Source organism: Zalophus californianus, chromosome 8 (genome assembly GCF_009762305.2).
Source record: "Zalophus californianus isolate mZalCal1 chromosome 8, mZalCal1.pri.v2, whole genome shotgun sequence".
Lineage (NCBI taxonomy): Eukaryota > Metazoa > Chordata > Mammalia > Carnivora > Otariidae > Zalophus > Zalophus californianus.
The window spans coordinates 7405110-7418601 of NC_045602.1; the positions used below are offsets into that span (position 1 = coordinate 7405110).

Consider the following 13492-nt stretch of genomic DNA (forward strand, 5'->3'; position numbering starts at 1 on the left):
CAAATTATAATATAAAGGCTCAGAAACCCAGTGTCAATACTTCTGTAATCTTTCCTTTGAATCTTCGCCCTACAGTTAGTTAGGGCCATGAAAGTCCCATCTACTCCACGAAGTTATATTCCAACAATTAGCTATTTTATGCAACAAAAACCAAACTGACCATCTTCTCTGAAATATACATATAAACAGAGAACACACATAGGTTCAAACAAATACTTTTTTTCCCCACTCTGGAGCATCCACCCATTCCATCCATATGTCACTGCTATTTTCAAAGAGATCAATTGAATAAAGAAGGGAGGCCTATATTACAAACTCTCCCTAAACATTAATATGTGTAAGAATTCTAATGTGCAGAATATATTAGTTCAAGGGCAAAATGGCTTTTCAAAAATTTGAAACTAGAATCTCTACGGAATAATGTAAGAACCTCAGAGAGCTCCCCATTATTTTAGGAAATAAGAGAGCAACTGAAACAGATCTCATTTCATTACATTTCACACCACAGCAGTCTTCTCTTAAATAGAATTTGCCTACCTACCTTGATTTTTGTGTCCAGTAACCTGATCCAGTATCAGATACTTACTAAGTAATTTGTAGTTGTACTCTCTTCCCCTCTGCCCATGTATCTGTAAAAGCGATGATCTGCTACCACCAACAATTTACATGTGTTCTTCATGGGATTAGGGTCAGCTCTTCTCTTCACCCGATGAACAAGCTCTAATATGAATTTGTATGCACTATTAAATCAAAATTCATCAAAACAAGGAGTTTTTTTATAGTAACACTTTAAATCTAGTATATTTTTGAAACAAACATTATTTGAGCTTAGTATCCTTAAAGATATCTTCAACCAAAAAACAATTTGGAGGAAGACAGAAAAGTAAAAAGTAATATGAGGTTTTAAAATCTTAGAATTCAAAACCAAGGAAAAGGGCCTCCTTAATTTTTAAAATAAGGAAACTTTAAAAAAAGTACTTAAGTAAAACAATCATCTAATCTATTGTTGGGCCATGAAACTGTCATTTTCTTCTAGAAGTTTACAAATTAAGTAGTGGTAAAACTATGAAGATAATCAGACATTAAAAATGAGTTTATGGTAATAGGTCATTTTTCTTATTAAACACCCAACTGAGAATTTATTTATATACTAAAATGTTAGTCATATTTTCTAAGTTTTCAAAAAATGAGGATAGTAGAGTATTTCTCCAAGATGGTTAGGTTTTTATTTTTTTTATTTTTTTTTAAAGATTTTATTTATCTGAGAGAGAGAATGAGAGATAGAGAGCACGAGAGGGAAGAGGGTCAGAGGGAGAAGCAGACTCCCTGCTGAGCAGGGAGCCCGATGCGGGACTTGATCCCGGGACTCCAGGATCATGACCTGAGCCGAAGGCAGTCGCTTAACCAACTGAGCCACCCAGGCACCCTAAGATGGTTAGGTTTTTAAATGACCCTAGAGTGATCTGTCCTGGGGTGCCAGGCTGGCAGAGTCGGTAGAGCAGGCGACTCTTGATCTCAGGGCTGTGAGTTCAAGCCCGACACTGGGTGTGGAGATTACTTTAAAAATAAAATCTTTGGAGTGTCTGGGCAGCTCAGTCAGTTAAGCGTCTGACTTCGGCTCAGGTCATGATCTCAGAGTCCTGCGATGGGGTTCCGCGTTGCAGAAAGTCTGCTTGTCCCTCTCTCTCCCCCTCCCCCTCCCAACTCGTGCTCTAACACATAAAATCTTAAAAATTAAAAAATCTTAAAATAAATATGTATATATTTGTGTGTGTGTGTGTGTGTGTGTGTGTGTGTGTGTGTGTGTGTGTGTGTGTGTATAAAGTGATTTTTCCCAAGACTGATAACCTCTTTCTAAACAGTACAACTAATTTGGTACCAACTAATTTCTTATAAACTTTTCCAAAGATTGTTTTCAACAGTACTATTTTGTCATTTCTAAATATCCCAAACAAAAAATTTTTCCCTCCTCTCCACACCCACTTAAACACTATATATTATCAATCCTTCTTTAATATCAATTTACCAAAAAAATTTCTCTCAGATTACTCAATTTCCCTTTTCTGTAGACTTTTTCCAATCTTTATTGTTACCATTGTTTTCTAGTGTTTTCAGTTCCTACATTATAGGCAAAATAATTAAAGAAATTTCTGAACAAAACTCTATTTTCAAGCCAAATTCTATAATTACTAATCAAATTAACAACCACCCCTACTGAAGACAGCCATAATGCTTGTTTCTTATTTGAAATATATTTTTAAGTCTTACCATCAGGTGGCTCTCTGTCTACCAGCCCATTTGGAAGCAACTCTTTATTATCCGCCTTTATATAACCACACACTTTTGGAGACTGTAGACGTGAAACATTCTTGATATCTTCAGATTTATAAACTAACATTCTTTTGTCTTTAGTATCATTAATTAGTCTCCAAAGTGGCTAAAACAGAAAACATACATAATTGAGATGCAAAATATAAGAATTCCTAAAAACTCAATTCTTACAACATCCTTTGCTTTTAGATAACATTCATTTCCAGGTTAAGTAAATGGACGAGTCATTTTATCAAAAATAAATCATTTTAGGGGCGCCTGGGTGGCTCAGCCGGTTAAGCATCTGCTTCGGCACAGGTCATGATCCCAGCGTCCTGGGATTGAGCCCGCATTGGGCTCTCTGCTCAGCAGGGAACCTGCTTCTCCCTCTCCCTCTGCTCCTCCCCACCCACCCCACTAGCCCTCTCTCTCACGCTCTCTGTCTCAAATAAATAAAATCTTATAAATAAATCATTTCAATTTTTCTCAGTTTCTATGCTGGTAAATAAACACATGGGTTATTCACCCTTTGCTTTTATCTGTATATGAAAAAAGCGTTATTTTGTACAAATTATGAAACATTTTAAAAGATCCAGAAAAGGAAATGCATAACCTTTTCCATCACTCAAAAACATTTATATAACACCTGCTGCACACCAAACCCACTCCAGGTGACGACCTACAGCAACAAACAGGAGACGAGCCTTCTGGCCCTGTATGCTTCTCATTCCTGTTTCCTTAGTATCTTCTTGTCGTGAAGGTTTTATACACAGGAGAGAAGACTGAAAACTTGCAGCAATGTACCTAAAACTCATTATCTCTTTCAGGGAAAGCACTTGAAAAGAAAAAAAAAATCTTCACTTCCCCTATTACAAGGTCACAGTAAATCAGAACTAACATATTTGAAAGGTTACCGAAGTCAAGAACCAAGTTCCTATAAGGATGGTGATCTCATCCAAACTAGACAGCTTGTGAGTAAAGTACAAAATAGACATTGTATACACACACACACACACACACACTTATATTTTACATATATATGGATATATGAAATCTCCCTCCATATCCATCATGGAAATGAAAATCTAAACCACAAGGACACAATTTCACATCTACCAGGATGGCTGGAATCAAAGATAGGTAATGGCAGGTATTGGTGAGGATGTGGAGAAGTCAGAAGCCTCATATACTATGGAATGTAAAATGGTGAGAATGTGGAGTGCAGCCACCACAGAAAACAGTCTGGCAGTTCCTCAAAAAGTTAAAGATAGAGTTACCATATGACCCAGAAATTCCACTCCTGGTATGAACCCAAGAGAATTGAAAATACATGCTCACACAGAAACTTGTTCACAAATGTTCATAGCAGCATTATTCATAACAGCCAAAAAAGTGAAATCAATCCAAATGTCCAAATGATGAATAAGCACAATGTGGCATATGCATAAAATAGAGTATTATTTGGCAATAAAACGAAATGAAGTACTGACATAGGCTACAATGTGGATGAACCTTAAAAGCATTCTAAGAGAAAGAAGCCAGTCATAAAAGACTACATCTTATGATTTCATTTATATGATGACCAAGCAAATCTAAAGAGACCGTGGATTAGTGGTTTCCTAGGGCTAGGGGATTTGGGAGCAAAGGGTGGTGGGCTGCTAAAGGGTACGGTATTTCTTTTGGGGGTGATGAAAATGTTCTAAAATTGATGGTGCTGATGACTTCCATAACTCTAGGATACACTAAAACTCAATGAATTACATACTTCAAACAAGTGAACTGTAGAGTATGTGAATTTTATCTCAATAAAGCTGTTAAATATAGTTGACTCTCCCACAATGCTGGTTAGAGGAACTGACCCCCCCCATGCAGTTGAAAACCCATCACATGTAACTTTGATGCCCCCAAAACCAATACTAATAGCCGACTGTTAACCAGAAGCCTTACCAACATTAACAGTCAATTCACATATTTTGTACATTAGATGTATTATATACTATTTTCTTACAATAATACCTAACTTCTTAATTTTTTCAGTATTTCTAGGCTATGTGGTTCATCTGCGAGTTTTTTCAAATTGTTGCAAATCTCCAAAAATCTTTCAATACGTTTACTGAAAAAGATCTGCATATAAGCGGATCCATGTAGTTCAAAAACCATTTTGTTCAAAGGTCAAGTTTATGTGTGTGGATCTTCTTTCATAATCCACGTATGAGGTAGATTTAAGAAACAATGAGCTGCAGAGCTAGCAGAAACCTCAGAAAGTTACCTAACCAACCCCTTGGCTGTAGGGACCTTCATTTGGCCTATGAACAGGAAAAGAGAGAAATGTTTTCTTTTAGAACAAACATTTCTAAATTCAGATTAAGAGTTTCCTGATGTAGGGGGCGGAGCAAGATGGCGGAGGAGTAGGAGACCTGGATTTAGTCTGGTCTCAGGAATTCAGCTGAATAGGGATCAAACCATTCTGAACACCTACGAACTCAACAGGAGACTGAAGAAAAGAAGAGCACCAACGCTCTGAACAGAAAAGCGACCACTTTTTGGAAGGTAGGACGTTAGGAGAAGTGAATTCGAGGCGATATTCAGGAGGATAGATGGTGGGGGAGGGGGCCTCCATGGGCCGCTTCTGGCAAGTGATAGAGCTGCAGAGCACAAAATCAGAACTTTTAGAAGTCGGCTCCGCTGAGGGACGTCACTCCAGTGGCTAAGCTGGGGGTGGAACCCTCGTGGGACAGTGTGGTCTCAGGACCCTCAGGGTCACAGAAAGACCGGGGGTGCCTGAGTGCAGCAGAGCTCCCAGGTATCGCAGCACAGAAGCCGGCTGCAGAGACAGAGCCGAGGCGCGGACTCTCAGCTCGGGGTGGCCATATACTGTGATCCGCGGCCCAGTCGGGCCACTGCTCCTCCAGCAGGGACCCAACAAGTGGCAGATGCGGGGACACTCCCCTTCCACCTCTGGGAGGAGCAGCGGGAGAGCGCACTGCAGGGATCTGCTGGGTGTGGAGACTCCACACGGGGTCGGGTGCCAGAGATAGGGACGCTCGGCCACAGGCCGGGTGAGCACAGAGTGCGGCCGGAGACCGGGGAGATGGGAGTGACTGACTGCTTTTCTCTAGGGGTGCACTGAGGAGTGGGGCCCTGAGTTCTCAACTGCTCCGGGCGGAGACTGGGATTTTCACTCTCATCCTCCAAAGCTGTACCGAGAGCTTGCAGGGAACAAAAGCTCCGGAGAGCAAACCCGAGCAGATTGCTTAGCCCGACCGGCAAGGGCAGAGCAATTCCGCCTCCAGCAGAGACATTTGGGAACCACGGAAACAGGCACCTCCCCCAGAAGATCAACACAAACAGCCAGCAAGCCAAGACCCAGTTGACCGATCAATGAAAATGGGAGAACTCCAGCACTAGGGGAGTACTGCACATAGAATTCATGGCTTTTTTACCATAATTCATTATTCTTTCAAAGTTAATTTTTTTAACTGGTTTTTTTGAATTTTTCTTTTTCCCTTTTTCAACCAACATCTTATCAATCCCTTTAAAAAAATACATTTTTATTTTTTCATTTTTAGAGTCATATTCTATACCTTCATAGTAGTTACCTTACTTTTGGCATATATATATAAGTTGTTCTCTCTTTAAAATTTTGAGATACAGTTTCTTCTAACAGATCAAAATATACCCTAAATCACTAGTGTATGGCTTTCTTCTAGTCTCCTGCCTGATCACATTCTCTCCCTTTTTTTTCTTTTTTAAATCTTCTTTCTTTTTTCAAACAACTTATCAATTCCTTTTATAAAATCTTTTATAATTTTCATCTTTACAGTCATATTCCATCCCTTCATTGTATCAACCCTTATTTTGTACATACATAAGTCTTTCTTTCTTTAAAATTTTAGGAGGCACTTTCTTCTAACAGACCAAAATACACCCAAAATCTAGTGTGTGGCACTGATCTATGCACTAGCCTGACCATATTTGATCATATTGTTTTTTTTCTTTTGTACTGTTTGTTTTTATCTTTTTCTTTTTTTTCTATTTCTTTTTTCTTTCTTTCCCTTTCTTCTCCCCTGGTTTCAGGTCTTTTCTGATTTGTTTAGAGTATATTTTCTGGGGACGTTGTTAACCTGTTAGCATTTTGTTCTCTCATTCATCTATTCTCCTCTGGACAAAACGACAAGACGAAAAAAATCCCTCAACAAAAAGAACAAGATGTAGTACCGTCTGCCAGGGACCTACTCAATACGGACGTTAGTACGATGTCGGACCTAGAGTTCAGAATCCTGATTTTAAAGATACTAGCTGGGCTTGAAAAAACCATGGAAGTTATTAGAGACACCCTTCCTGGAGAAATAAAACTAAAATCTAACCAAGTCGAAATCAAAAAGGCTATTAATGAGGTGCAATCAAAAATTGGGGCACTAACTGTTAGGATAAATGAGGCAGAAGAGAGAATTAGCGACAGAGAAGACCAAACGATGGAAAATACAGAAGCTGAGAAAAAGAGAGATAAACTACTGGATCATGAGAGCAGAATTCAAGAGGTAAGCGATACCATAAGACGAAACAACATTAGAATAATTGGGATCCCAGAAGAAGAAAGAGAGAGAGGGGCAGAAGGTATATTGGAGCAAATTATAGCAGAGAACTTCCCTAATGTGGGGAAGGAAACAGGCATCAAAATACGGGAGGCACAGGGAACCCCTCTCAAAATCAATAAAAATAGGTCAACACCCCGACATCTAATAGTAAAACTTACGAGTCTCAGAGACAAAGAGAAAATCTTGAAAGCAGCTTGGGAGAAGAGATATGTAACCTATAATGGTAGAAACATTAGACTGGCAACAGACCTACCAACAGAGACCTGGCAGGCCAGAAAGGACTGGCATGATATCTTCAGAGCACTAAAGGAGAAAAATATGCAGCCAAGAATACTATATCCAGCTAGGCTGTCATTGAAAATTGAAGGAGACATAAAAAGCTTCCAGAACAAACAAAAACTAAAGGAATTTGCAAACACGAAACCAGCCCTACAAGAAATATTGAAAGTGATCCTCTAAGCAAAGAGAGAGCCTAAAAGCAGCATAGATCAGAAAGGAACACAGACAATATACAGTTAACAGTCACCTTACAGGCAATACAATGGCACTAAATTCATACCTTTCAATAGTTATCCTGAATGTAAATGGGCTAAATGCCCCAATGAAAAGACACAAGCTATCAGAATGGATTAAAAAACAAGACCCATCAATATGCTGTCTGCAAGAGACTCATTTTAGACCCAAAGACACCCCCAGATGGAAAATGAGGGGGTGGAATTTACCATGCTAATGGACACCAAAAGAAAGCTGGGGTGGCAATCCTTATATCAGACAAATGAGATTTTAAAACAAACTGTAATAAGAGATGAGGAAGGACACTATATCCTACTGAAAGGGTCTATCCAACAAGAAGATCTAACAATTGTAAATATCTATGCCCCTAACATGGTAGCAGCCAATTATATAAGGCAATTAATAACAAAAGCAAAGAAAACATTGACAACAATACAATAATAGTGGGGGACTTTAACACCTCCCTCACTGAAATGGACAGATCATCTAAGCAAAAGCTCAACAAGGAAATAAAGACTTTAAATGACACACTGGACCAAATGGACTTCACACACTTATTCAGAACATTCCATCCCAAACCAATGGAATACACATTCTTCTCTAGTGCCCATGGAACATTCTCCAGAATAGATCACATCCTAGGTCACAAATCAGGTCTCAACCGGTACCAAAAGATTGGGATTATTCCCTGCATATTTCCAGACCACAGTGCTTTGAAACTAGAACTCAATCACAAGAGGAAAGTCGGAAAGAATTCAAATACATAGAGGCTAAAGAGCATCCTACTAAAGAATGAATGGGTCAACCAGGAAATTAAAGAAGATTTAAAAAAATTCATGGAAACCAATGAAAATGAAAACACAACTGTTCAAAATCTTTGGGATACAGCAAAGGCAGTCCTAAGAGGAAAGTAGATAGCAATACAAGCCTTTCTCAAGAAACAAGAAAGGTCTCAAATACACAACCTAACCCTACACCTAAAGGAGCTAGAGAAAAAACAGCAAATAAAGCCTAAACCCAGCAGGAGAAGAGAAATCATAAAGATCAGAGCAGAAATCAATGAAATAGAAACCAAAAGAACAGTAGAACGATCAACGAAACTAGTAGCTGGTTCTTTGAAAGAATTAACAAGATTGATAAACCCCCGGCCAGACTTATCAAAAAGAAAAGAGAAATGACCCAAATCAACAAAATCATGAATGAAAGAGGAGAGATCACAACCAACACCAAAGACATACAAACAATTATAAGAACATATTATGAGCAACTCTATGCCAGCAAATTAGATAACCTGGAAGAAATGGGTGCATTCCTAGAGATGTATCAGCTACCAAAATTGAACCAGGAAGAAACAGAAAACCTGAACAGACCTATAACCACTAAGGAAATTGAAGCAGTCATCAAAAATCTCCCAACAAACAAAAGCCCAGGGCCAGATGGCTTCCCAGGGGAATTCTACCAAACATTTAAAGAAGAATTAATACCTACTGTCCTGAAACTGTTCCAAAAAATAGAAATGGAAGGAAAATTTCCAAATTCATTTTATGAGGCCAGCATTACCTTGATCCCAAAACCAGACAAAGACCCCATCAAAAAGGAGAATTACAGACCAATATCCCTGATGAACATGGATGCAAAAATTCTCACCAAAATACTAGCCAATAGGATCCAACAGTACATTAAAAGGATTATTCACCATGACCAAGTGGGATTTATCACTGGGCTGCAAGGTTGGTTCAACATCCGCAAATCAATCAACGTGATACAATACATTAACAAAAGAAAGAACAAGAATCATATGATCCTCTCAATAGATGCAGAAAAAGCAATTGACAAAGTACAGTACCCTTTCTTGATCAAAACTCTTCAGAGTATAGGGACAGAGGGTACATACCTCAATATCATAAAAGCCATCTATGAAAAACCTACAGCAAATATCATTCTCAATGGGGAAAAGCTGAGAGCTTTCCTCCTAAGGTCAGGAACGCGGCAGGGATGTCCACTATCACCACTACTATTCAACATAGTATTAGAAGTCCTAGCCATAGCAATCAAGACAACAAAAAGAAATCAAAGGCATCCAAATCGACAAAGAGGAAGTCAAACTCTCACTGTTTGTAGATGATATGATACTTTATGTGGAAAACCCAAAAGACTCCACCCCAAAACTGCTAGAACTCATACAGGAATTCAGGAAAGTGGCAGGATATAAAATCAATGCACAGAAATCAGTGGCATTCCTATACACCACCACCAAGACAGAAGAGAGACAAATCAAGGAGTCGATCCCATTTATAATTGCATCCAAAACCATAAGATACCTAGGAATAAATCTAACCAAAGAGGCAAAGGATCTGTACTCAGAAAACTATAAAATGCTCATGAAAGAAATTGAGGAAGACACAAAGAAATGGAAAAACGTTCCATGCTCATGGATTGGAAGAACAAACATTGTGAAGATGTCAATGCTACCTAGAGCAATCTACACATTCAATGCAATCCCCATCAAAATACCATCCACTTTTTTCAAAGAAATGGAACAAATAATCCTAAAATTTGTATGGAACCAGAAGAGACCCCGAATGGCCAGAAGAATGTTGAAAAAGAAAAGCAAAGCTGGCGGCATCACAATTCCGGACTTCCGGCTCTATTACAAAGCTGTCATCATCAAGACAGTATGGTACTGGCACAAAAACAGACACATAGATCAATGGAACAGGACAGAGGGCCCAGAAATGGACCCTCAACTCTATGGTCAACTCATATTTGACAAAACAGGCAAGAATGTCCAATGGAAAAAAGACAGTCTCTTCAACAAATGGTGTTGGGAAAATTGGACAGCCACATGCATAAGAATGAAACTGGACCAATTCCTTACACCACACACAAAAATAGACATTTCCAAATGGTTGAAAGACCTAAATGTGAGACAGGAGTCCATCAAAATCCTAAAGGAGAACACAGGCAGCAACCTCTTCGAACTCAGCCACAGCAACTTCTTCCTAGAAACATCGCCAAAGGCAAGGGAAGCAAGGGCAAAAATGAACTACTGGGATTTCATCAAGATCAAAAGCTTTTTGCACAGCAAAAGAAGCAGTCCACAAAACCAAAAGACAACCAACAGAATGGGAGAAAATATTTGCAAATGACATATCAGTTAAGGGCTAGTATCCAAAATCTATAAAGAACTTCTCAAATCAACACCCAAAGGACAAATAATCCAATCAAGAAATGGGCAGAAGACATGAACAGACATTTTTCCAAAGAAGACATCCAAATGGCCAACAGACACGTGAAAAAGTGCTCCACATCGCTCAGCATCAGGGAAATCCAAATCAAAACCTCAATGAGATACCCCCTCACACCAGTCAGAATGGCTAAAATTAACAAGTCAGGAAACGACAGATGTTGGCAGGGATGCGGAGAAAGGGGAACCCTCCTACACTGTTGGCGGGAATGCAAGCTGGTGCAACCACTCTGGAAAACAGTATGGAGGTTCCTCAAAAAGTTGAAAATAGAGCTACCATACGATCCAGCCATTGCACTACTGGGTGTTTACCACAAAGATACAAATGTAGGGATCCGAAGGTGTATGTGCACCCCGATGTTTATAGCAGCAATGTCCACAATAGCCAAACCGTGGAAAGAGCCAAGATGTCCATCAACAGATGAATGGATAAAGAATAGGTGGTATATATACACAATGGAATATTATGCAGCCGTCAAAAGGAATGAGATCTTGCCATTTGCAACGACATGGATGGAACTGGAGGGGGTTATGCTGAGTGAAATAAGTCAATCAGAGAAAGACATGTATCATATGACCTCACTGATATGAGGAATTCTTAATATCAGGAAACAAACTGAGGGTCGCTGGAGTGGTGATGGGGGGGTGGGAGGGACGGGGTGGCTGGGTGATAGACATTGGGGAGGGTATGGGCTATGGTGAGCGCTGTGAATTGTGCAAGACTGCTGAATCACAGATCTGTACCTCTGAAACAAATAATGCAATATATGTTAAGAAAAAAAAAGAAGATAGCAGGAAGGGAAGAACGAAGGGGAGTAAATCGGAGGGGGAGACGAACCATGAGAGACGATGGACTCTGAAAAACAAACCGAGGGTTCTAGAGGGGAGGGGGGTGGGGGGATCGGTTAGCCTGGTGATGGGTATTAAAGAGGGCACATTCTGCGTGGAGCACTGGGTGTTACGCACAAACAATGAATCATGGAACACTACTTCAAAAACTAATGATGTAATGTATGGTGATTAACAAAAAAAAATTTAAAGTAAAAAAAAAAAAAAAAAGAGTTTCCTGATGTAGTCAGTCAGACACAGAAAAAGATAGCAGGATTTGGGATCAGAGATACCCAGGTTCAAACCTCAACTGTACCCGTATTGTATGCCTTCAACAAGTAACTTAGCTGAAGATAACTTTTTTCATTGCGTAAAGTACTGATACACCTATCTTGAAGATAATGTAAAATAATGAATCCAGTTATATATTAAGATTTCAAGATAAAAGTAGTTACTGTTACTACTAATAAAAGCAAATCCTATTTTCACCATTATTAACAAGTTGCCAGAAAAAAGTCATCTGATGAATAACTAAATAAGAGGCAAGAATCTCTTGGACCCTAAATTGGGGGTGGGGGTGGAAGGGAATCTACGAAGGAGATTTTGAGGATGACTGGAGATTTTGACTATGCATTTTTCAATAATATTACAGAATTATATTTGTTTACTCAGGTGTGTTACTGTTATTGTGGCTATGTAGAAGAATACCTTTACTGTTAAGAGATGCACACTAAAGCATTCAGGGGTGGAGTCATGATGTCTGAAACTTATTTTCAAAGGATCCGGGGGGGGGGGGGGGGGGGAAGAAACAATAAAGCAAACACGGTATTATGCTACCAGTTAATGAAGGGTTACAGGGTATTCTATAATCCTTCTGTAAATCTGAACATTTTCAAAGCAAAAAGGTGGGGGAGAAAAAAAAATCATGATTAAAGTTTAACCAAGGCTTATTTACATAAATAGCAAGCTTTGGTGATAAAATCAGTAATGGCTTAAAATGTTTAACAGTGAAGTGTTAAAAATAAGATGTATACATTTTCCTGTTGACTCTTATGTCTAAGATTTTAAAATTTTTATATCTAGATAAGAATTATGCAATAAATAATATAAAAATTACCATTGTATAGATCACTTTTTCTATTAAAAGATTATTAATCGCACACAGAAGTCCTTCAATAAACCTGCTGAGTTTACTTTTAAGTGAACATCTCACAGTAAAACATTAATTATATCCATTTTTGTACTTAGTGAGACAGGGAGATATGGTTGGAAACACAATTGCTAATTCTCCCCAAGGAATTATTTGGAAAAGTGAGGAATCTGAGCAAATTTAACTTGGATTCTACATGTACACATTTTGAATTAAAAAACAGATTCTTCTAGGGGTACCTGGGTGGCTCAGTTGGTTAAGCGACTGCCTTCAGCTCAGGTCATGATCCTGGAGTCCCAGGATCGAGTCCCGCATTGGGCTCCCTGCTCAGCGAGGAGCCTGCTTCTCCCTCTAACCCTCCCCCCTCTCATGTACTCTCTCTGTCTCTCTCATTCTCATTCTCTCATGTAAATAAATCTTAAAAAAATTTAAAAAATTTAAAAATTAAAAATAGATTCTTCTAAGGAAATAAGCAGAAACAACGCTGAGCATTCCCTACACTGTTTTATCTTTCTGAGCACAAGACAAGAGGATCTTTCCCAGCCTCCTTTGCAGGCAGGTCAGAAACAAGAGTTCCAGTCCCACTTGGGTGTAAGTGCTGTAGCCACTTCCATGTCTGGCCCTTAAAAACCCCTGTGGGCTTCTCTAGCTCCATTTCCCATCCGTGGCAACCTCAAACGATGTGTGTCCAGACATCAAAGCTACAAGCTACAAGGTAGAGAAGGACCACCCGACCCACATCCACCTCAATGAGAGAAAGGAATGAACATATGCAGCTGCTCAGTTGCAGGAGCAGCTAATCTGAAACCCTGGTACAGCCTACAGAGTTTCCTACCCTGAAACTAA

General features: G+C 39.2%; 1 protein-coding gene across 3 annotated transcripts in view; it reads right to left on the reverse strand.

Moving 5' to 3' along the window:
• ADAM17 (ADAM metallopeptidase domain 17) overlaps positions 1-13492 on the reverse strand; it is a 59745-nt gene that overhangs the window by 24098 nt on the left and 22155 nt on the right. For 2 of the 3 annotated variants that reach the window (XM_027621611.1, XM_027621613.1), the window contains 2 exons: positions 2269-2437; positions 587-720 (listed from right to left, as the gene is read on the reverse strand). In XM_027621611.1, the coding sequence (XP_027477412.1) occupies positions 587-720; positions 2269-2437 (303 nt within the window). Of the gene's footprint in view, positions 1-586; positions 741-2268; positions 2438-13492 lie in introns of all 3 variants that reach the window. The other variant, XM_035728816.1, reaches the window with a different exon arrangement.